At 47.1% G+C, this 22,859-nt stretch overlaps 1 protein-coding gene across 1 annotated transcript in view; it reads right to left on the bottom strand.

The window, feature by feature from the left end:
* Positions 1-3,062: 3,062 nt before the first annotated feature.
* FNTB (farnesyltransferase, CAAX box, subunit beta) overlaps positions 3,063-22,859 on the bottom strand; it is a 65,792-nt gene continuing 45,995 nt past the window's right edge. The window contains exons 8-12 of the mRNA XM_045901043.3: positions 18,781-18,910; positions 16,021-16,153; positions 10,588-10,699; positions 9,665-9,779; positions 3,063-4,460 (exon numbers count right to left, since the gene is read on the bottom strand). Of these exons, the coding sequence (XP_045756999.1) occupies positions 4,329-4,460; positions 9,665-9,779; positions 10,588-10,699; positions 16,021-16,153; positions 18,781-18,910 (622 nt within the window). The 3' untranslated portion in view covers positions 3,063-4,328. The remainder of the gene's footprint in view (positions 4,461-9,664; positions 9,780-10,587; positions 10,700-16,020; positions 16,154-18,780; positions 18,911-22,859) is intronic.

Raw genomic sequence — 22,859 nt, 5'->3', positions numbered from 1 at the left:
GTTTCTACAGCTGTAAGATGCAGATAATACACCTGCCTCACCCGCCTCATGAGGCTAAGTCAAGGATCAAATGAGACAAGGCAAGTAGGTCAGAAGGAACTCTCTTAGGGGTTATTCTTTGGGTGGATGTGGCAAGAGGGGGGGTCAGTGTCCTTCAGGCAGCAGGTAAGGACTTTGATAGCCAAGGGGCTAATATGGGATCAGGTTTTGTATGTATTAGGATGCTTTTGGTTGCAAGTAATAGTAAATCCAACTCAGGTTGGCTCACATAGCTGAAAAATCCAGAGACCAGGCAAGCTGCAGGAGTGGTGTGATCAGGGTTCTGGCCATGTTTCTCAGTAAGTCGGGGAGTCTGTGTGTACTGCTTCTAAGACTGGCTTCCTTCTAGGTAGGAAAATGGTTGTAGGAGCCCCAGGCCACACATTCCACCATCCCTCACAGGAGAGAGGTGCTTTTCCTCCATCATATAATGTCCAGGGCTTCTCTCTCTTTGGTCTGTTTTAGGCCACGTGCTTGGCCCCACATCCATCGGTGGGGCTGGGCCAAGCCATTTGACTGGCTTCGGCTTGGGTTATTGCCAAACCTGAACAAATTACTGAAGCAAAGACGGACGGATTAAGATGATTGGCTTAGGCCAATCAGGGCCTGGACCTGGAAAAAGGAAGGGGATCAAATCCACACAAGCCTATTGGCCGCCACAGTTGGGGAGGGGAGGAATGGATGCCAACAATGTCCACCACAGGTTTCCATCCCCAGTAATAATCCACGGTTGTAGAGAGCAATGGTGATTTGTCTCGCTAGCATCCGTGTCCTCCCTTAGGCTACAACCCTAATCTGCATTTGCGGCTTCATTCCTTCCCCATTCTTAGACTGTGTGTTTCTGATGGAACCCCACCATTGTCCACTCATGGGAGAAGCATGTGATCCAGACTTAGGTCAACGGGTGCACTCTCATCTCCTGGCCACTGGGCTGCTTCTCGGAAAGGTCCTTGGCCTGATCAAAGCCAATGACGCATAGTGACTCTTGCCAGCAAGGAAGACCGGGAGAGTGCCAGTTGCTCGTCTGCTGAACTTCACCCTGAGAGGCTATAAGGTCTGGAGCTATTGCTGCTGACATTTTACACTCACATGGAGAGAGCCCGAGGTTGGAGCTGATACAGAAAGATGGAGAAACCTACCGAAGCTGTGCAGCCAAGCTAATTCCTGGATGTCTGTCTGTGAGTCAACACGTTTCCTCTTTGCGTGAAGCAAGTTGTAGCCATGTCTTAAATCACACAGTTCTCCTTCCTGTTCAAAGGCAGTGAATGCCCTGAACTGCTCGTGTGGGTGGCTGGAATATTTGATACAAACTTTACCAAGCCCATTTGTCATTTGAGACTAGTATTACAGGGAAAGCATCTCAGCCATGAAAGATGTGGAAGAATGCTGAATGAATACGGATGGGATGTAGTCTAGATCAGGGTAGGCGAACTATAGCCTGCTGGGCCAAATCTAGCCCACTACCTGTTTTCATAAAGTTTTATTGGAACACAGCCACACTTGGTCTATGGCTGTTTGTACTACAATGGCAGACTGAAGTTGAGTAGTGGTTTGCAAAGCTTAAAATATTTAGTATTTGGCCCTTTACAGAGAAAATTTGCTGCCCCCTGGTGTAGATGGTAGACTAATAAAATAGCAAATACTTCCCCCTCAACTGAATACCTGTGTCCCCAAATGGAAGCAACAGTGAGTAGCCCTCCATGATAGACCTCTGTATCGTTTACCTCAGGTCTGATTATCAACATTAGGAAAGCAAACTTTCATCGAACTGAACTTAGCCCAGAGAATGAGAGACATACTACATCTTTGTTAATATTTGGTCTCTGCAGCGTTTGTATTTTAGTAGTCCTGACCACAGAGAGCCTAGGATAGCCCGCAGACATAAAGAACATTTACTTCCCTGTCCCAGACCATGACCCTTCCCTCAGAGTTGGGATGCTGAAGCTACCGGAGAGCTCCTGCAGGTAGCCCAACTTATATGGGGCTCAAGGTGGGTCTGAAATGGATCCAAGGGGGAAGCCGGGGCCCATCTGGATATAGAGATCTGTGGTAGTTTTGTATTTCTTGATTGATGGGGAAATATTTGGGGTAACCCACCTTAAATGCTACGTAAGTGCCTTCTACTTAAGGACCCACATGATAAATCTGAGAATTCATCTCTAGCACCCACTTGAATGCTGTAAAATCAGGAAATCCTCCAGACCCAACTGGGAGCAGGAAGGGAGTCTCATGATTATGCCAGTGTGAAGCCCTGAGATAAGCATGCCAGCAAAGGACCCTCTCTCCTCTACCGAGAGATACTTCACCTACCCCTGGGGCTGGCGCAAACCCTGCGGCCAGGGTGTAATAAAGCCAGCTCATACCAGAGCGATCCCTTCTGTCTCTTAACCACACCCATTACCGCAACCCATGTGCTACCACCGTGCGAGGCTCCCAGTGTGCGAGGGCTTGGCCTTTTGTTAGTGACGGCAGGGATGCATCTGACCATGCTGCTCTGTGGCCCAAGCTTTGTTGTCAGGACACTGGGAGCACAGGGGCAGGGATTATATTCCAAGAGGAGGACACCCTCTTCTCATCCCTCGACGAAAGCCAGCTGCCTGCAGGATTCTGGCCTGTTCCTGTTCCGGTGACAGCCCCCTGCCTCCGGTCAGGACGACCGCCCCCACCTGTTGCTGAATGCTTGCCTTAGGACTCAGGAGCACAGTTCCTGCTCAGAGTCGGATGGAGGAGACAGACACACAGACGGACCATGAGACACGGTGTACAGAGTGCTGGGGAGTCAACCAAATTGCTCTGGGGAGCTGGGGAGAAACAGCTTCTCCTGCCGGTAGGCCCACTGTGGCCTTGGCTGGAGCAGGTGTCTGAAGGTGGGGCCCAAGCCAGAGCCCTGTGACCGCTAACGCATGGGGCCCGGAACCTTGCACGCAGGAGACTGGTGATCCGGGAGCAATCTTCAATACCGCCGACCACTGGACATCCGGAGGGAATCTTCTCGGTACCAATCACAAATGAGAGCCATCATAGAAAATGTTATTCTTTTTTATTTCAAGGAGGTAATACATAGCCCCATCCGCCAAAGCAATAGGGAATTAGAGGCTGCGAAGGGCAGAGTTTTTGAGAAGAGCCTCTGCTGCACCTCTGCGCTCCCGTCGGCCCGCAGTCCGTGGCTGCTTACGTGAAGGCCGGGTCAGCCACGTGGACAGGTGGCCCGACTCAAGCCCCCACTGGCCAAAAAGGGTTCCCTGCGTGCAGCTGAGGCCCCGACAGGCTGAGCACACTGGGCGGCCCCCAGCCCATCTAGCACTTGATTTTATTTCTGTGAGCCTAGAGTGGGCAGGACGTGCATAAATCCTGAGTCAAATTAAGGTGAAAGACTTAGTAGCGTTAATACTTGGGATGAGAGAAGACAACACTACCTTTGAGGGGGCCGGGAGTCCGACGGGAGGTGGAAACACGCAGAATGGCCACGGGCCGCCGGTGCTGCCTTGCGGACACGAGAGGGGTTTGTCATGGTACATGATGGGGTCGGGGAGGGGTGGGCACGGGGCTGCTTCCTCGGGCGCAGAACTGAACTGGAGGTTCATTTTCCACTCGTAACTGGCTTCCTGGGCCAAAGTCACCACACGGGTGGCTGAGGCCCTGGGGAGAGGTGTGGCTCGGTTCTCAGGTGTGGAGGCGGAGGAGCTCACAACCCAAGACCTTTCTCCCCCTCCCCCAGGTCCTTTCCCTTGCAAATGACCCCGGTGGGAGGTGATAGCCCTGGGCATCTCCTAGTGAAGTCCCACCATGATTTTTTCTGGAGAATTCATTTGGATGGGACCAAAGCCCCCCCTCCCCCTTGGCACAGAGCAGATTCATTTCCACCCGTGGGAGGGCACCTTCTTGGCGACTTGACGGTGGTGTGCAAGCGGGGGTCGCAGCAGTGACTCGTAGGCACCACTCATCTCAATACGACTGTCCGGGCCGGAGAGCTGGCGGCGAGGGGCTGCTTCTGCCCGGCATGCACTGTTCCCCAGCAGCCCTGGCCGGGCCAGAGCCGGGTGCAGGTGCCGCGCGGGCTGACAGATTTTTGGTTTGCCAGAAGTGGAAAGAATTTTTAAAAAAACCACACCACTATGTTCTCCAAACCCAGAGCCATCAGTTTTGTGTTGTTTGACAAGAAAGGACAAAGGACCACAGCTCCACAGTGGCCAAGGCTTGTGCAGCACAGAGTGCAGTAGGTATCGAAACATATACACCTTGGTCCGACCGGGGAGGTGGGTGAGCACAGAGCCTCGGGCCCTTGTCTTCTAGGCGCTGGCGGTCTCTGCTGGCGCCTCATCCTCGTGCTCTTCAAAGCCTGGGACTGGCTTCTGCAGAAAGTGCATGGTGGCCTGGATCACCTTATCTGGTCCAATATTGTACACAGGGTGAGTGGGGTGCTGCAAAGAGAAGGGCAGATGCCAGTTAATCGCCCCAGTGGTCCTTGGGAATGTGCACAGCCTTGAAGCCGTTAAATTAAATGCACCTGTAAGAATTGAGCAGGAAGAAGGACTCATCAGAGACACCCAGGGAGATCCAGCCCACAAAGCCCTGATGTCCACGGACAAGGAATTAGTAAAAACATTTAATAGTACATGGGACACAAAGGAATATTATGTAGCCACTTAAAAACAGGCTTTCAAAATATTTAATGATATGGGCAAATGCTTATAAGGTATTAAGTGAGGAAAATGGTATGCACAACGTTATCCCAAACTTTTTGAAAATGTGTTTATAGATGTGATTTATAGGCAAAAATTGGACATATACCCAAACAGGAACAGTGATAGGATTGTTTTAAGTTTTCTTAATTATACTTTTTTATATATTCCAATTATTAAAACAATCACCATGTATTTACATTTGTAATCAGGAAAAAGGACCACAACCCTATGACGCAGTAAAGGTTATCAGGCCATGTTTAAATTCTTTTCTATTCCACTACGTCACAGAAACCCAAAAGAAACTTTTGGTCTAAGAGCACAACTGGAGGCCAGTATTCACAACTCTTCCATTTGGGGAGAATGAAGAAGGGGACAGAATTGCAGGAGAGGTTTCAAAACTTTTTTTTTTTTTTTTTTTTACATTTTATTTATTTATTTTAGAGAGCACAAGTGAACAGGGAGGGACGGGGAGGGAGAGGGAAAGAATCCCAAGCGGACTCCACCTTGAGTGCAGACCCTGTCACGGGGCTCGATCTCATGACCCTGAGATCATGACCTGAACCAAAATCAAGAGTCAGATACTCAACTGACTGAGCCACCCAGGTGCCCCTAAGTTATAAAACTTTTAAGAGAGAATACTATGAGCGACTTAATGCCAAAACATATAAAAGTACAGATAAACTAAGTAACTCTATAGAGCAATATGTTTTCCCAAAATTTACTCAAGAAGTTCTTTAAAATGTACATGAATAAATTAAATCAATAATACAGTTGATTATTCTGCTCCCATCATTCCTGCCCCAGGATACCAGACCTAGACAGCTTCCCAAGCAAGCGCTATCAAACCTACAAGAAACAGATTATCTCTAATCTGTACAAATGTTCTCAAAGACTTAAAAAAAGAAAGGCGGCGGGGGGCGGGGAACGTGGCAGGGAGAGAAAATACCCATCTAATTTTATGAGGCTAAGATATTATCCTGAAATATAAACTGGAAAGAGCAATACAATAAAACAAAAATTTTAGATCAGTTTTTCTTATGAATATCATGCAAAAAATCCTAAATAAAAATAGCCAAAAAATATTAGCAAACTGAATCCAGCAGTGTATTAAATAAACACACACACACTGTCCTATGACCAAGAAGGGCTGATCCTGGGAATGTAAGGTTAACATCAGAACATTTATTAACAAAATAATAGCATATTTGATTAAAGGAGAAAAATCAGGTGTAGAAAAAGCACTCAATAAAATTTAATATTAGATTATGATTGAAACAAAACAACAACCTAGCAAACCAGGAAGAGAGGGCAAGTAACATCATTAACCAGATCAGAAGTATTTATCAAAACCCCCCTGGGGCACCTGGGTGGCTCAGTTGGTTAAAGTTGGCCTTCAGCTCAGGTCCAGCCCCACATCAGGCTGCCTGCTCAGTGGGAAGCCTCCTTCTCCCTTTCCCTCTGCCCCTCCCTCTCCCTCTGCCCCTCCCTCTGCTTGTGCACTCTCTCTCTCTCTCAAATAAATAAATAAATAAAATCTTAAACAGTAAGGATCCTAGTAATGGTGAAATTATAGACGCCTTCCCATTACAACCAGAAGCAAGATAAGGAGCGCCCCCTATGACTGTCTCCAGTCAGTACTCTATGGAGGTCTTAGCCAATATCCCAAGGCAGGAAAAAGAAAGAAAACTCTTAAGAATCAGAAAGAAAGGGGTGCCTGAGTGGCTCAGTTGGTTGAGTGTCCAATCCTGGTTTCGGCTTAGGTTGTGATCTCAGGATCATGAGATTGAGCCCCGGGGTCTGCTTGAGGATTTTCTCTCTTCCTCGCTTTCTGCCCTTCCCCCCACTTGTACTCTAAATAAATAAATAAATATCTTTAAAAAAAAATCAGAAAGAAAAAGGCAAAACTGTCCTCATTTTAAAATAACATCACATTCTAAATAGAAAATCCAAGAGATTCTACAAACTATTGCAACTATTAAGCAAGTTCAGCAAGGTGGCTGGATACAAAATTAAAATATAAATATCATTTCTGTACATTAGTAACAACCAGTTACAAAATATAATGGAAAAAATATTCCAATCACAACAGACACAAAAACTATAAATTTCCTAGGTACAAGTCTAACAAAAGATGTGAAAGTCTTTTGTGGAGAAAATGATAAAAGACCACTGAAGGACGTGTAAGATAATCTGAAAAATTGTGTTCACAAATGGAAAGCCTCAGAAGTCAGTTCTCTCCCATTAATCTTAAATCCAGTGCAAATTCCCATAAAAATTCCATTATAGCTTTTTATGGAACTTGATAAGCTGATCCTAAAATCCACAGTAAAAAGCAAAAAGCAGAGACTAGCAAGGCAAATTTGAATAAAAAGAACAAGGTGGATGGGACTTGCCTACCTGCATTTACGATTTGCTTAACATGTGGCCCCTGGGTGGCTCAGTCGGTTAAGCGGCTACCTTCAGCTCAGGTCATGATCCCAGGGTCCTGAGATCGAGCCCCGCATCAGGCTCCCTGCTCAGCAGGAAGCCTGCTTCTCCCTCTCCCACTCCCCCTACTTGTGTTCCCTCTCTCGCTGTCTCTCTCTGTCAAATAAATAAATAAAATCTTTAAAAAAAAAAAAAAAAAAGATTTGCTTAACATAGCGCAGACAGGGCGCCTGGGTGGCTCAGTTGGTTAAGCAACTGCCTTCAGCTCAGGTCGTGATCCTGGAGTCCCAGGATCGAGTCCCAGGATCGAGTCCCACATCAGGCTCCCCACTGAGTGGGGAGTCTGCTTCTCCCTCTGACCCTCTCCCCTCTCATGCTCTCTCACTCTCTCTCAAATAAATAAATAAAATCTTAAAAAAAAAAAAAATAGCGCAGACAGGCGAACAGACCAAAGGAACAGAACAGAGTCACCTCAGATATAGAAACTTGAATACGTGACGTACATGGGACACACATCAGAAGGAAAGTTGTAAACTTCCATTAGTGGTGGTGCTGGTGAACTGGGCATCCAAATGGAAAAAAGATAAAATTATATCCCCCCCTCACCACAGACAAAAATCAATTCCAGGAGAATTAAAAATCCAGATGGGAAGAGCAAAACTTTAAACTGTTGGGAAGAAAATATATGTATGACCTCAGGGTAAGAAAAGATTTCTTAAGTACCCCTCCACACCCTCAAAAACCAAAAAGGCAATAAAATTATTCACTATAAAATATAAATCTCCTATTCAACAACAAAAAAACCCCCACAAAAAGTGAAAAGACAAGTCACGAATGGAAGAGATTCACTACACACACACCACCGACACAGGATTACTATCAAGAACACACAGAGAGGGCGCCTGGGTGGCTCAGTCGTTAAGCGCCTGCCTTCTGCTCAGGTCATGATTCCAGGGTCCTGGGATCGAGCCCCGCACGGGCTCCCTGCTCGGTGGGAAGCCTGCTTCTCCCTCTCCCACTCCCCCTGCTTGTGTTCCCTCTCTAGCTGTCTCTCTCTCTGTCAAATAAATAAATAAAATCTTTAAAAAAAAAAAAAAGAACACACAGAGAACTCCAACAAATGTACAAGAAAAGGGCAAACAATTAAAATTACAAAGCAAGAAAGAAAGCAGATGGCAGCCAATTCACGGAAGCCGTAACACAAATGGTCAATGAGCTTCTGAAAAGATGCTCAAGCTTACTAGTAATCAGGGAAATGCAAAAATAAAACCTAGGTACCACTTCCCACGTATCGAATGGCAGAAAGGAAAGGTCGGACTACGGAGCAGCGCCCTGAGTACTGCGTGAGCGTCAAAAACACAACCACGTGGGGGACGGGTAGGCGCTGTCTAGTGAAGATCAAGTGTTTCTCTTCAACCCAGCGAGTCTCTCCTAGACAAACTAGCACAAAGGACACCGCAAGTCTGTCTGCAACAGCACGAACCAAAACCATGTCGATGTTAACCGAGAAACTGGGGTACACTTACACATGGGAATGCCGTATAGTTGTTAAAATGGATAAACCAGAGCAACACACGAACGCAGATAAGCGTCGGAAGTACACGGTCAGCAAGAAAAGCACTGCACAGTATGCGGTGTGGTGGATCGCGCTCTAACAGGCACGAAAGCCTGCCCTGTGTTGTTGACGGACACACACACAGTGACAGCACAAAGACACCTGCAGCCATGGCGAGGGTCAGACTTAGGACAAGGTGATGCTGGGGATGGGGGAGCGAGACAAAGGGAGAAGGGTTGTGTGGGAGGCAAATATGGAAAAATGTTAAGACCTGAAAAAGCTGAGTGGTGGTTACTTCCATTTTCCCTGCTTATCAGTGAGGCTGAGCATCTTTTCATCCATCTACTGGCCATCTGTGTTCCTTCTATTGGAACTATTGCGTGGCGGTCTGCGCGGGCCCCATTATCTGTTGGCTGCGGACAGTGCTGGATGGACTCGTGTCCCAGGCTCACGTCTGGGCTCAGGGGTGTTTCCTGAGGCTGGGCTGCTCTAGGGCTGGAGGCGGGCCGAACACGCTGCCCTCGTGCAGCTGCCAGTTTTGGGGGGCAGCAGCCAAAAACAAGTTAAACACACACATTCCAAACTGCGCGGAGTGCTAGGGAGGGCACACACAGGGCGCCGTGGTGGCGCATTCTGGGGGGACCTCACTTACAGAAGCTCCTCTGGAGAGCCGCTATGCCAGCCGAGGGCTCCCACAGACATGCGGTGATTCCAGAAACGTACTGCCTCTGAGTACGCTGCCTCGGATGAACTAATGGCAAGGGTCTGGGTCCTGAGGTGGGGGGTTAAGGCACAGAACTTCCATCACAGATGGATCCCCCCACCTGGAAGCCTGAGTTTGCCTTGAGGAGGTTCCCTCGTCAGTCACCAGCTCCTCCTGGAAGGCTGCAGAGGGGATGCGTGGACGGTCCTGGGGACCCTGTGGAGAAGGGGTGTCAAGCCCCCCATCCCGTCTTACCAGAGCATTTTCCGGCACACCCAGGACCACATCGTGCACCATGGCCCCACTGCCGAAGTGCTGGGCTATGGACAGGCCACTCAGGCAGTAGCAGGTGTGGTAGAAGTCCCGAGACCTGCGCAGACAAGGTGGCTCTGAGCAGGGGCTCCTCTGCTCCCCACAAAGCCCCACAGGCACAGCCTCCAACAAGAGATCCGGGCCCAGGATGCACCCCCACATCCCACTGCCACCCGGTGGCATTTCTCAAAGCCCCGTCCTTCCGTCCTGCCCCACAGCAGGAACTGGCATTGCAGAGTTGGCCCCTCCAGGGGCCCTCCAGCTGTCTTCTGGAAAGGGCCTTCCAGGGTGGTGCTGGTGCTAAATTAATATACTTCTCCAAAAGACTACCAAAATGCTTAGAAACGGGTCAAATTCTTCCTGATCAACTGCTGGGGACAAGCCTTGAGCTGGGCCCTCCCCTGGATGTCGACAGGGGCAGGGTGTGCCCATGACCAATAGCGAGGGGGACAGGATTTATCTGATGTCCCTTTTCTTTGACTGTGGCGCCTAAAAATATTTAATCTACGTGGTAATAGCTGTGATTATAATTTCTGTTTACGACACTCAAGGGTTTTAAAATCCTGTATCCTATTCTATTTAGATCAGTTTAATTTAAAAAAAAAAAAAAAGGAGAAAAGAAAAGCTACACCCCGGCAATCTGTATACCTACCTGGAGAGGGGAGTGCATGTAAGCTCAGGGGAGCCAGGATGGTACTGGAAGGGGTGCCCCCACGGGGGTGCTTCACCCTAGTACTAAGCAGCTGGATGGAAAGGGACCCCCCCCACCACCACCCCCACACACCTCTGCAGAGCTCTGGGTAGGCCTGAGTGGCACACCCTCTCTCCCTTCCCTGTCCCTCCCTCCCCCAAGAGAAGGCACTCACTTGCCAGGTTTATCCAGAAGCCCCCCGGCGGGGCACTGGCAGCACATAAGGATGTACTCCTGCAGGGCCTGCTGATGAAACATCCAGTGGCTCATGTTGAGAGCAGGGTCACCTGCAGGAAGGCAGAGGATCAGGGCGGGCCCATGCCAGGGAAACAGCCAACACGGTATCAATTACGTCTTTGTATTTTATTACCCACTGGGGACAGTTAAGGTTTCCCTCTATTCTTCCTGGACTAATTTTGAAAATTACATTCTCAGGACACTTAACACCTTCACGCAAGTCCCATGATATGTCCCTCTCCTGACCTTCGACCCGAGTCAGAGCAGCGGTGCTGAGTGGGTGCCCATCCGAAACCACATCCCTGAAGGTGTGAGCAAGCTGGCTAGCTCCGCCTTCCAGACCCTGTTACTACCTCTGATCAGTCCACAAGTCCCTCCTCCTCTTCTTTTTTTTTTTTCTTTTAAGATTTTCTTTATGTGAGGGGTGGGAGAGGGGCAGAGGGAGAGGGAGAGAAAGTCCCAAGCAGACTCCGTGCTGAGCTTGGAGCCTGACACGGGGCTCAATCCCACAACCCTGAGATCACGACCTGAGCCAAAACCAAGAGTCGGACACTTAACCAACTGCGCCAGCCAGGCGCCCTATACTGCTCTGGGCTTCTTAAGACACTTCCTCTAGCACATGTCTGACTCCAGTTGGCTAAGGGAACTCTCAACAGGGGTGATGTCTGTTCCTTCTCTTTTCTAAGCCTGAACTTAATCTATCTCCAAAGGGCGTCCTCCAACTTTTCTCTTGGCTCAAAAACTTTTCCTAAGAAGCATTATTAGTAACTGCCAGGATTCTTGCATCATCTAATATGGTAGCAGCAGAAACTGGCAATTCTGGTAATAATACTAAAGTAGGGACAAGCAACTGGGCTTCTACACTCTGAAGCTGAATCCGTACGGTCAGAGAATTCCATGTGCTGTATAGTTATCAAGTGGGGAGGAGAGACAGACTGCCAACAGATAGATGTTTGCAGAAGCACTTAAATGGGAATTGGTTTTTAAAAACTCCACACATGCATTCAGTCCTTGGTTAATTTTATACTTTGATCCCTGGGCTACTACAAAGATAGCAAACAATCTGTAAATAGCAATTAAAAGCTAATTTTTCTTTTTCCAGTCTTTTTTTGTTTCTATGCATTTTTCTATATAGTTATCATCATTTTGTATTTTGTGTTTTCCATTTAACACTACAGGCATACATTTTTCTCTGCTGTAATCAATCAATCCTTTGTGATTTCTTTTTTAAAGAAGCCTATTTAATAGGTACAGGGACTTTGGGGAGGTGATGAAAATTCTAAAATTGATTATGGTCATGGTTGCACAAATCTGTGATGACACTAAAAACCACTGAATTGTATATTTTAAATAAGTGAATTGTATGGTTATGTGAATTATATCTCAAGGAAGCTGTTATTTAAAAAAAAAAAAACAAATGTCTTAAACTGCATTAAACATCTGTACAAAATATACCTTTATTCTATATCTTAAAAGAAATAAAAGACTATTATTTTAAGGTAAGTGCTCACCTATCACTAAAATCGGAATCTTGAAAAGAACCTGCTACGTTTACTATTATAGATTACAGAGTGGGTCAATGACGTGCTGTATTACAGAAGTCTGCAAGCTCAAAGTTCACAAACCCGACAAGGAGCTTCCAGGGATCTTGGAATTTGCGCAGCACCACGTATCATCACAGATGAAGGCAGACGGGATTACAGGGTGCTGCTGAAGGCCCTGGGATCAGCCTTCTAAATCCTTCATGCTTCTCCCTCACCTTACGAATCGCCATCATCATGTCATTTTGCATCTCAAAGATTCCCTTAGAAAAGTGTTCCCAAATAGTAACGGACAGGTACAGCGACATGTAGCGCAACTTCAGTGGACAAAAACAGGCCTGCAAGTATGCCTCCGAGAACATTCAAGCCTCTGGTAACCGCCAATCCAAACACACGCTCACAGGCCTGCTGCTTTCCTACAGCTCCACGGAAACCAAAGAACTCTCTCATTTAGTCAGCATTTTATAGTTTAAAAATCTTAATAATTTGTTCTTCTCTTCAGCCACTGCGTTCTACACCCACACACCAGCGACCTGTGTGGAGGTGGCCGGTGAGGTCCGACTGGGTGTGTGCGCCGCCAGGGGTCGGCCCCTCTTATCTCTTTAACTAGCAATAGGATCATCGCCTTTAAAAAAGTGTATTGGGTCACTTCCTGAGATAAAAGTAGGAATGCACATGGTTAAGAAAAAAGCAGAGTATGGTCCAGAAGGAAAAAAAAGTTCAATACATAAGTCTCCCTCCCTTCAACTCCCATCCTTCTGCCAAAGGTGCCCATCGTTAAAGGGGTTTTGCTCGCTTCCAGGAAAAGCTGTGGGGCTCTCAGCCTGTGTGCACACAGACCACACTTTCTACACTTTATGTTGGGTTCCGGAGAGTTTTCCATAGTAGCCCATTGCAGGTAACCATGGTATGGAGAAATCGTAATATATTTAACTATTAACCTTTTTTTTTTTTTTTTTTTTTTAAGATTTTGTTTATTTGAGAGAGAGAGAGCACGAGTGGCGAGGAGGGGCAGAGGGAGAAGCACACTCCCCAGCTGAGCGGGGAGCCCGATGCGGGGCTCGATCCCAGGACCTGAGATCATGACCTGAGCCAAAGGCAGACGCTTAACCGCTTAACCTGTATTAACCTTTCCATGAGCAGTTCGGTTGTTCGCCATTAAACTCCACCTCAATACACATCCTTTGCTAATAATCTCTGCAGGTAAATTCCTGACCATGCACTAGCCTGGTTTAAGTAATTTAAACAAGTCTCCAAACTACCCTCCGAAAACCAATACAGCTGTTTACACCCACACTGACAGTACAAGAGTGCCTGTTTTCCCACACTCTTCCCAACGTTGGGCACCACGTTTCCTCATCTCTGGCAATCTGACAGTAAAAACGACCAGTGTCCCACTGATTTTATTTGCATGTCTTTCACTATCATCTTTTTGTTCCATTTATGCCATCTGCGGCGGTCACACCGGCATAGGTGGCGATCGGGTATCATAGAGCAGGTCACTGAGCCTCGCTGTTCTTCGTTTCCTCATCTGTAAAACGGGGGTGACAAGAGTACCTGTTTCATGACATTGTTCTCATTTCTCAAATGAGAAAATACGAGTGAAGGACTCCGCTGAGTCCCAGGCTGAGGCTGAGGTTGTCCAGCTATTTCTTAGTGATTTGTAGGAGTCTCTCAAATTAAAGAAATTAGCCCTTTGTCATTTGTCGCAAGTAATTTTTCCCACCTTGCTACTTGTTTTGTTTATAGAATTTCTCTTCTTTTGTAAAATAACATTTGTTTTTCTTTATGCAAGAAATACAAATTAATTGTAGAAAATCAGAAGATACAAATAACAAAGAAAGAAAACAAATATCACCTGTCATTTCACAACCCAGATACCTTCTAGTAATTTTTTGGAGTCAACTCTTCACTAAAAATGGAATTATAGGGGCACCTGGCTGGCTCAGTCAGCTAAGCATCAGACTCTTGATTTCGGCTCAGGTCACCATTTCAGGGTCGTGAGATCGAGCACCTTCGGGCTCCTCACTGGGCATGGAACCTGCTTAAGATTCTCTCTCTCCTTCTCCCTCTGCCCTGCCCCCACTGCTTGCACTCTCTCTCTCTCTTAAAAAAAAATGGAATTATATACACACTGCTTTGAAACCTCTGATCGTAGTATATTATGAGTATCTTTCTACACATCATCTCCTTTTGACTCCCGATGTCAGTATTATGCCCACTGCTTAAGACATTTGCCTTTTTCCTTTATCACTGTTGCTGAGAAGTGGGTGAGCTTCAAGCCCAACCCAGGGCTTCTCCCAAGCAGTGAAGAAAGCTGCAAGGCCCAAGATTCACTGGCAACCTTTTCCACAGGCAAAGCTTTGCACGCGATTAGGCCTCCAGAGCGTGTGCTACAATAAACAAAATGTCAGCTGCCCATCGTCCCGCCCCCCCCCCCAGCCCCCCCAGGAAGACGCTGGCAGCTGCCGCTCCTGTAACAGCTCTCTCCGGGATGCTCCTGGCCACGGCACTAGGACTACATCGCATCCCCCCCAGGGGCAGGTTTGTGCAAGGCTGACCGTTTTACCAGGGGCTTCACCTCACCAGTTCCAGATAAAGAAATCACTAAAACCCCAAGCTATTTTTGCTTTGAAAACATTGGACTCTTGGGGAGTTCTTGACTTCTCTATTACAATGGTCAAGCCAGAGACAGTGCAGGCTCCAGAGTCAGGGGAATGATATATCTTAACGCCCTGAGACCGAAAGCCCTGGAGCCCCAGGCAAGGAATCTCAGGACAGACTACGACAGGGAGAATGGGAAGATAGGGCAGAGGTTCTGGTTACCTCAAGTCCGTATCCAAAGTGGCCACAACTCAAATGAAATGAAGAAACTAAAGAAAAGGGGCTCAGAAAGAACAGCCAAAGAAGAAAAAAAGGCATGGGGGGATGGCAAGGCAGTAGGGAGGAATCTCATCTTCCACATTTGAGCAAGTAATTACCCAACTACTAAGTCCAAAGAAAACCTTCCCTCTGGGCCAAGGGATCTCACTCCAAGAACAGATCAGGACCCACGGGGGCAGCCATGACTTCCCCTCTCCCACTGGTTTCCTCAGGGACACCCTGCTCTCACATAAAATAAATAAGGATGATTTGGGAGTCCGTAGGCAACCTGAGATTTCAAGAGATAACAAAGGAAGGCTCCCAGAAGTTTTGCTTGCTCTCTAAGTGCTTTGGTTTGGAATCCCCATTTGAGACTCCACAGAAATGAACACAGGTCTCTCCACTCCAGGCGTAGGTGGGAACAAACTTGCATTTAGGACTCTCCAATGAACTTAAGATATTTCTAATGGCGGCAACTACATTTCTAATGGCGGCATTTCTAATGGTGGCAACTACAAAGCCCGTCAGACATGGTGGATCTTTTCCACATGGGTTCTGTTTCTCTGCCCCTTTCTGAAAGTGCCTGTGTGATCACTGTTGTGACCGTGACGTGCAGAGCGTCGGTTCTCAGTTCTGCTATGACTGGTACAGAACTCTGCACTGGAAACTGTGGCTTCACACCCAGCTGAGGTGACAGTCGCCCCGGGGCCCAGGGCGCACACCCACCTCCTGCCGGCCACAGCCAGTCTGAAGTAGCACCCCTAAGGCGACTGAACCGTTGGAGTTAAATCCTGGTCTGCGCATGCATGCCCAAGGCAGGAGGTTCCACACCGGGCACTCGAAATCCAGGACAGACAGAGCTCATTTCCGCCCCCCCAAAAAAGCACTCTGGCTTCCTGACTTGGTGAGCAGCTGCGGGACATCGCCAGGCCCCCGCCAGCCCCTCTCCCCCACCCCCCCGGGCTCACCTTGAGCGTGCAGGGCGCGGTGCAGCAAGGGTAGGAGCCCCGCCTGCCAGAAGGAGTAGCAGCCGTCCACCAGCTTGTTGCAGCGGCCCTGAAAGCCACCTTCGAAGCGCATCTGCCGGCTGGTCACCCATTGCTGAGAATGACACAGACAAGGGAGAGGCAGTTTAGGCGAAGGTCCCATCCCCTGGCTTCTTGGCACCAGCAGTCCCAGTGCGTGGGCTGTTCTTCCTGCCCCTCACTGCCACAGACGCAGCGTGGAGCACTTCAGCTGGACCCCTTCAGGGCAACCGGTACGCACCTCGGCTCCGTGCCTAACAGACAACGGACCCCCTCTTCCCGGGTTCCAGAGGGGTTCTGGTGCTGACAGGATGAAGAGGCCGGGCTGGCCTGCAAGGAGACCTGCAAGTGTCTCCCCGTAAACAAGGCTTAACTAGGAAATGTAAGGCAAGACCACCGGGGGCTCGTTTCTAACCACTTTCCCTGCTCAGGGAAGTTTATTAAAAGCAGATAAGTGGAATTTTGTGCTACGTCTCGTCAGATGATCTCAAACCCTTCCTGGCTTTGACTTGGCACCTGAAGAAATCCATCCAAGGTTTCTTAGCCAGTCACTTGCAGGACTGGAAGCAGAAGCCATTATCCTAACCACCAATGACGGCTCTGTCCGGTCTAGACCCTCTGCTTCTCCAGGGGAACATGGCTGCCTAACAGAAGAAAATCTTCCACTCTGACCCTGGAAAGTGGCTCCTGATGTCACTTAGCAGTCACCCATGATGCTGCCCTTCCCGCTTATCTCCAAGTCTCCTAAACGTGTGCTACTACCAAGATCAAGATAGCCATGGGTTTGGCCTCCAGGAATGAGCAGAACCAACTGGCTAAGCAGATAATAACATCTCCATCTCCCTCCCAGGCAGTTCCAGCCACCAGCCACGGGCTTTCAGAACTGAACGGTGCGGAACAGGGCATCTCCTCGTCCCTAGGTTCTTGCTAGACTGAGTTCCTGAAAGGAGCCACCAAGGACCCTTTTTGGAATGGGGGGCGGCGTCCAGCCTGCTTTTAGTTAGCAGTTGTGGAGTTTAGATTATATCCCTGTTCAAGGCAACACTCACCCATAAGAGTCAAGTCCCAAATTCTCAGAAGAAAGACATAAAAACTAGACTGCAGGTGCAGGCACTAATACGTCCCCAGTGAGGTTTCAATGAGCCAGTGCTTTAGGGATGACGCCATTTAATGAAAATAGGTGAAGCATCACTCAAGGAAAGAGAAAACAGGTACTACAGTGAGGAGACCATTCGTCATTTTTACTTACCCTACAGACTAAGGGTTGTTTTTTTTTTCCCCCAGACTAATGGTTTTTGAGTCAGACTAAATAATTTTTTCCAATGCCTAAGCCCATGGGTTTATTCTGTTTCCCTTGGCTATATGAATTCATAAAATCCTTCAGGCATGGGCCCTAGGTCTCCCAGGTAAACGGAGGGGAGAGAGTGGTTTGGGTGAGAAGGACACTGGCATTTAGTGAGTACCTACTATATGCCAGGCTGGTTTATAGATTCTTTCTCCTTTAAACTTCAGGGTCCGGACTGCTAACCTCTCCTTTAAGCTTCAAAAAACTGTTATCTCTGCCTTATAGAGGAGAAAAAATTGAAGCTAAAACAGACAAATTTCCTAAGGTCACATGGTTAGGAAGTGGTAGAAACAGGGCTCCAATCTAGAATACTGCCATTGTAACTGAGGCTTCTGCTAATTATACTCCTATTTCTGCCTGGGAAATGGGACTTTCATATTTCATGCCTTATTGGTGATCAGGCTTTTAAATGTCTAACAAACTCTAAGTCCAGTGCACAAAGTTGGCTATTTCAGCATGAACCTTCAAGGAAAGTATACTATAGGAGGCTTCCTAGAGATGAGCACAAAATACTGCTGACCGTGTATCTACAGAGTATACTAGAAACTTTCTTGCAAGCTCATGATGGGTCTCATGACAGTTCCTATGATGAGAGGCTGACATCTGAACTTAGGGAGAGGAGATGAATGTCAGTTGCAGCTGGTTTGCTTTGAGGTCATGGTTGAGAGTAAATGCTTCCCAGAAGATGGTGGCACTGGGTGTGTGTATGTTTGTACACTAGGCCTCTGATAATTTCAGTACAGTCTAGTGACTCCCTGAAGCTGACTGCTTCCTGAATTCCACTCAGTATTTGTCAGGAGCCCAGAGTCCAGACACACATGCCAGGGCTACGTGCTCAATGCAGCCACGCTGCTCTGCCCAGCTCATTTAAATGTAGTTACTACATGTTCACATATTGCAGTCGGTAATAAAAGCTCGGCTTCAAAAGGCCTGAGAGCGCTTCTCATGACGTTTTCTCTTAGGAGATTCGTTCTAAGACACACAAATTTAAGAGACTGAAGCTACAGTCTTGAAGTATGAGGAAAGTACTCTGGCTCATGCCAGATGTGTGAGGGACTCAAGACAACTATGGAGTTGGCCTAACACACCACAGAAAGGTTAGAGCGGGAAGATGGAAAGGCAGGAAGAAAGGAGCCAAGACCAAGAGCAGACGTTCGCCCCTCCCGCTTTCTTGGAACAGTGCTAAGTGCCCCAACAACTGCGTTGAAAAGCTTCATTACAGGTCATTTAGTTCGTGGGCTCAGGGCAGGAACACTAGACCCTTCCCACAGCCGAACAGTCCCCAAGCCTGTGAGGCTGAGCAGTCACATTGCCGGGCGCCTGGGGCCCAAGAGAAAGAGGGGTCAACAGACACTTACCAATAAGCTCTTCAAGTTCAAGGAACGTTCCTTCTTGAGGATGACCAGTGCGGCCAGGCCACAGAAAGTATAGCCGCCGTGGGCTTCCATCCCCGGCACCCCACCAATTCCACCTTCCCAATTCTGACACCTAGGAGATCAAGAAGAGCAGGCTGAGTGGTCGGTGTCAACCAATGAGCGGCCAGCTGGGGGGGGGGGGGGGGGCGCAAGTGCAGAACCGCCCTGGACGGCAAAGCACGAGTTTGCTCAGGTCACCACATGAACCGTCACAGCTAGGAATGGAAAGATGCCAGCTAATTAACTTTTGCAAATGCCTGTCCCTCCAAAAAAAGGCGGGGGGGACTCAGAAATAGTCTAGTTATGTAACACAGTATCTCAAATCTTTACTTTTAGGGAAAAAGTTAAAAAATCATACACAGTATGACAACTGGTATTTAAATGCTGTATCTATTGCTGGTATTTTTCCTCTTTTCTGTATTTTCAGCAAGTTTCTATAATGAACATAAATAGCTTTATCACTATCAAAATAAACTTTTTTATTTTATTTGTCAGAGATAGAGAGAGCATATGAGAGGGAAAGTGGCAGTCAGAGGGAGAAGCAGGCTCCTCGCCGAGCAAGGAGACTGATGCGGAACTCAATCCCAGGACCCTGGGATCAGGACCGGAGCCGAAGGCAGACACTTAACCGACTGAGCCACCCAGGCATCCCAAAATAAACTTATTTTAAAATGATAACTTCCCATTATTCAAGTTCTTAATTTATTATTATCATAATTGTTATTATTTGGGGTTACACTATATATTAATAGTTTCTCTAGTCATAAAAACATGCCTAATCTTTGGACTGGCAATAGAGGGTCATTTCTAGGAATTAATCTTACAAAATAAGCAAAAATGTATTCAGATAGCAGATTATAAGAATGTTTACCATTCCCATTTATAACAGTGAAATATTAGAAACAACTCTGGAGCTCAACAGTAAGGGACTGGTTATATAAATTATGGCATATTGTACAATAGAAAACCACTCATTTAAAACGATGCTATGAAGTATATTTAAAGATGTTCCAAATATATCACATGCAAAAAGTTACAAAGTGATAATGTACTGTATAATTTTTCTGGAATTCTAGAAAGATATACACCAACAGAGTGGTTGATGGTAGATTCCAAGCAGTTTGGATGTTCTTCTTTTTGCTTGCCTATAATAAATGTTTTATCTGTGAAATAAAGAAATTTTCTTAGTCTAGTTTCCTATAACAGTGCAGGACTTTACTTCCCGTGATCTCCATGTATGAACACGGGCTCATACTCTGCAGGTGTGTCCGCATCCCAGTCCCAGCTGGAGAACAGGTGCACAGGGGGAGGAGCACTTACTCCAAAACTTGGCAGAACTTCTGGACGGAAGTGAAAAGAAGCAGTAATCCTGCCCGTCTTCCAGGCACCTCTCCCTAGAGGCCTGGCATCTTGGGAACTCACAGGCCTTTTTGAGAGCAGTCCCCAGGCCCAGGGACATCACAGTGTAGAGTGCCAAGTCAAAAACGGGCTACTGTTCCCTGCACAGACTCCTCAGCACCTCTGTCCCAGGACCCTGGCGCCCGCCCCCCACCCCCCCACCCCCAAGCGGCGAATGTTCCTTCTCTCACATTTGGCCGCATGTAGCGTAGTAATAGTTGTGAAGAGTCTGATGGGTAAGGGACATGCCAGGGACCTCTTAGCATTTTTCTTAATGTAACTTACTTTTCAAAAAACATTTTGAATTTAAAAAACCAGATACTGGGCGCCTGGGTGGCTCAGTTGGTTAAGCGACTGCCTTCGGCTCAGGTCATGATCCTGGAGTCCCGGGATCGAGTCCCGCATCGGGCTCCCTGCTCTGCAGGGAGTCTGCTCCTCCCTCTGACCCTCCCCCCTCTCATGTGCTCTCTGTCTCTCTCATTCTCTCTGTCTCAAATAAATTAAAAAAAAAAAAAATCTTTAAAAAACCAGATACTGTTAAAGAACAAATAATGAGAAGTAAATCTCCTGCCCACCCTAGCCCCCACTCCCTGTCACCAGCAGTGACCGCTGTCGGTTTGTGCACCTCTGCCTCTTTCTCTCTCTCTCTCTCTCCAAACACACACACACACACACACACACACAGACGTGCGAACGCACATGGTTTACATTCTGCTTTTCCTCCCTTTTATATGCATGGGAGCAATTATAATCACTGTAAATTAGTAAATTTAGTAAAATTCTTCGGGAGTGTCTTCTAGCTAAACCTAACAGATTGAGCACAAGAGCCCAGTAAAAGGAAAGAAAAGGAATTTCAAAAGGGATAAACCCACAAAGGTAAAGAGCATAGGAGAAGATATGAACACAGACAGGAGATAACAAAATTTCAAAAGCCAGGAAAGGAGAGAGATAAGAAGCAACGGACCTAACAGATTAGAGAGACCTGCCCTCCAGCCCAGGGCAGGAGGCAACAGAAAGCAGAGTGATGTGCTCTGTGGAAGGACCAGGACCTACTGGAGGCACAGGACACCTGAGAAGCCACATGAGGTGGAAACAAGTTAATTGGCTGCAAATGTATGTAAGAATCAATTAGACCCCTAGGTACCTAGCAGAAGATGGGGGGTTCCAGGGGTTTAATCAAGAGGGTCTGAACTCCAGGATATCCAGCACAGCTGAGAGCAGGAGGGAGGCATCACACTGAGCAGGGGATTGCATGAGAATCTATAATCTGAACCCCTCCTAGTATTTCACAAAGTTGGCTGCCAACTTCCTACCCCAACCAGGAATCTGGAAGATCCTCCTCAATGGAAGCTGATGAACCCAAGGGAAAAACCCCAATGGGGTGAAAGGCTGAATCCTGGCAAACGTAGCTCTCCATCAGCTTTTTAGCACTTGGCTCCTAAATACGAACACCAGACATTTCAGCAGTCTCTAATACGGAAGAGAGAGACCAGAACAGACACACAAAAATAAGTTGGAGAAATAACATAGGGAGCAGAAGGAAACTTTTTAGATAAAATACTACATGAGATAAAAATACTTCAAGAATAAAATATGCCTGAAACAAGAACAGGAGAGTATATAAAAAAGTATTTCTTTTATAAATGAGAATAAAATAAGCTCTGGAAAATTTAAAATAGAATTGCAGAAATAAAAACTCAACAGAAGGATTAGAAAATAAAAGGTAAGGGAATCTCTCAGAAAGTACAATAAGAAAGGGGGTGGGAGGATGGGTTAGCCTGGTGATGGGTATTAAAGAGGGCACGTTCTGCATGGAGCACTGGGTGTTATACACAAACAATGAATCATGGAACACTACATCAAAAACTAATGATGTAACGTATGGTGATTAACGTAACAATAAAAATTTTTAAAAAAAGAAAGATTAAGAGTCTTGATAGGCAAAATAATTTGAAAAATTAGAAGACCAACCCTACTTATAGGAGGTTATAAAAACAGCAAACACAGAAAACAGAGGGAAAGAAATTATCAAAGAAATAATATAATGAAGATTCTTGGAACTAAAGTATATGCAATTCCAGATTGAATATACCTGCTGAGTGCCAAAAGAAATTAAAAAAAAAAATCCATATCATGGTTCATCAGCATGAAGTTTCTAAACAGCAAGAATAAAGAGTCCAAAAAATTTCTAGGGAGGGTAATACGGTGGGACAGAGAAAAAGAGAAACAAAACATAAGCGTCTGCCTTCGGCCCAGGTCATGATCCCACGGTCCTGGGATCGAGCCCCGCATCGGGTTCCCTGCTCAATGGGGAGCCTGCTTCTCCCACTCCCTCTGCCTGTCGCTCCCCCTGCTTGTGCACGCTCTCTCTCCCCATCAAATAAATAAAATCTTAAACACACACACACACACACACACACACAATGGATTGGGAATACAATGGCACTGGGAGGCAGTGGTTACCATAACAGGTTTTGGCCACTTAAATTCCTTGCATTTCAGGGCGCCTGGGTGGCTTAGTTGGTTAAGCAACTGCCTTCGGTTCAGGTCATGATCCTGAAGTCCCGGGATCGAGTCCCGCATCAGGCTCCCTGCTCAGCGGGAGTCTGCTTCTCCCTCTGACC

The sequence above is a fragment of the Mirounga angustirostris genome, unplaced genomic scaffold (genome assembly GCF_029215605.1).
Source record: "Mirounga angustirostris isolate CCGP_5_RB_7025 unplaced genomic scaffold, mMirAng1.0.hap1 SCAF_9, whole genome shotgun sequence".
Taxonomy (NCBI): Eukaryota; Metazoa; Chordata; class Mammalia; order Carnivora; family Phocidae; genus Mirounga; species Mirounga angustirostris.
This window is presented reverse-complemented; position numbering and strand designations above follow the sequence as displayed.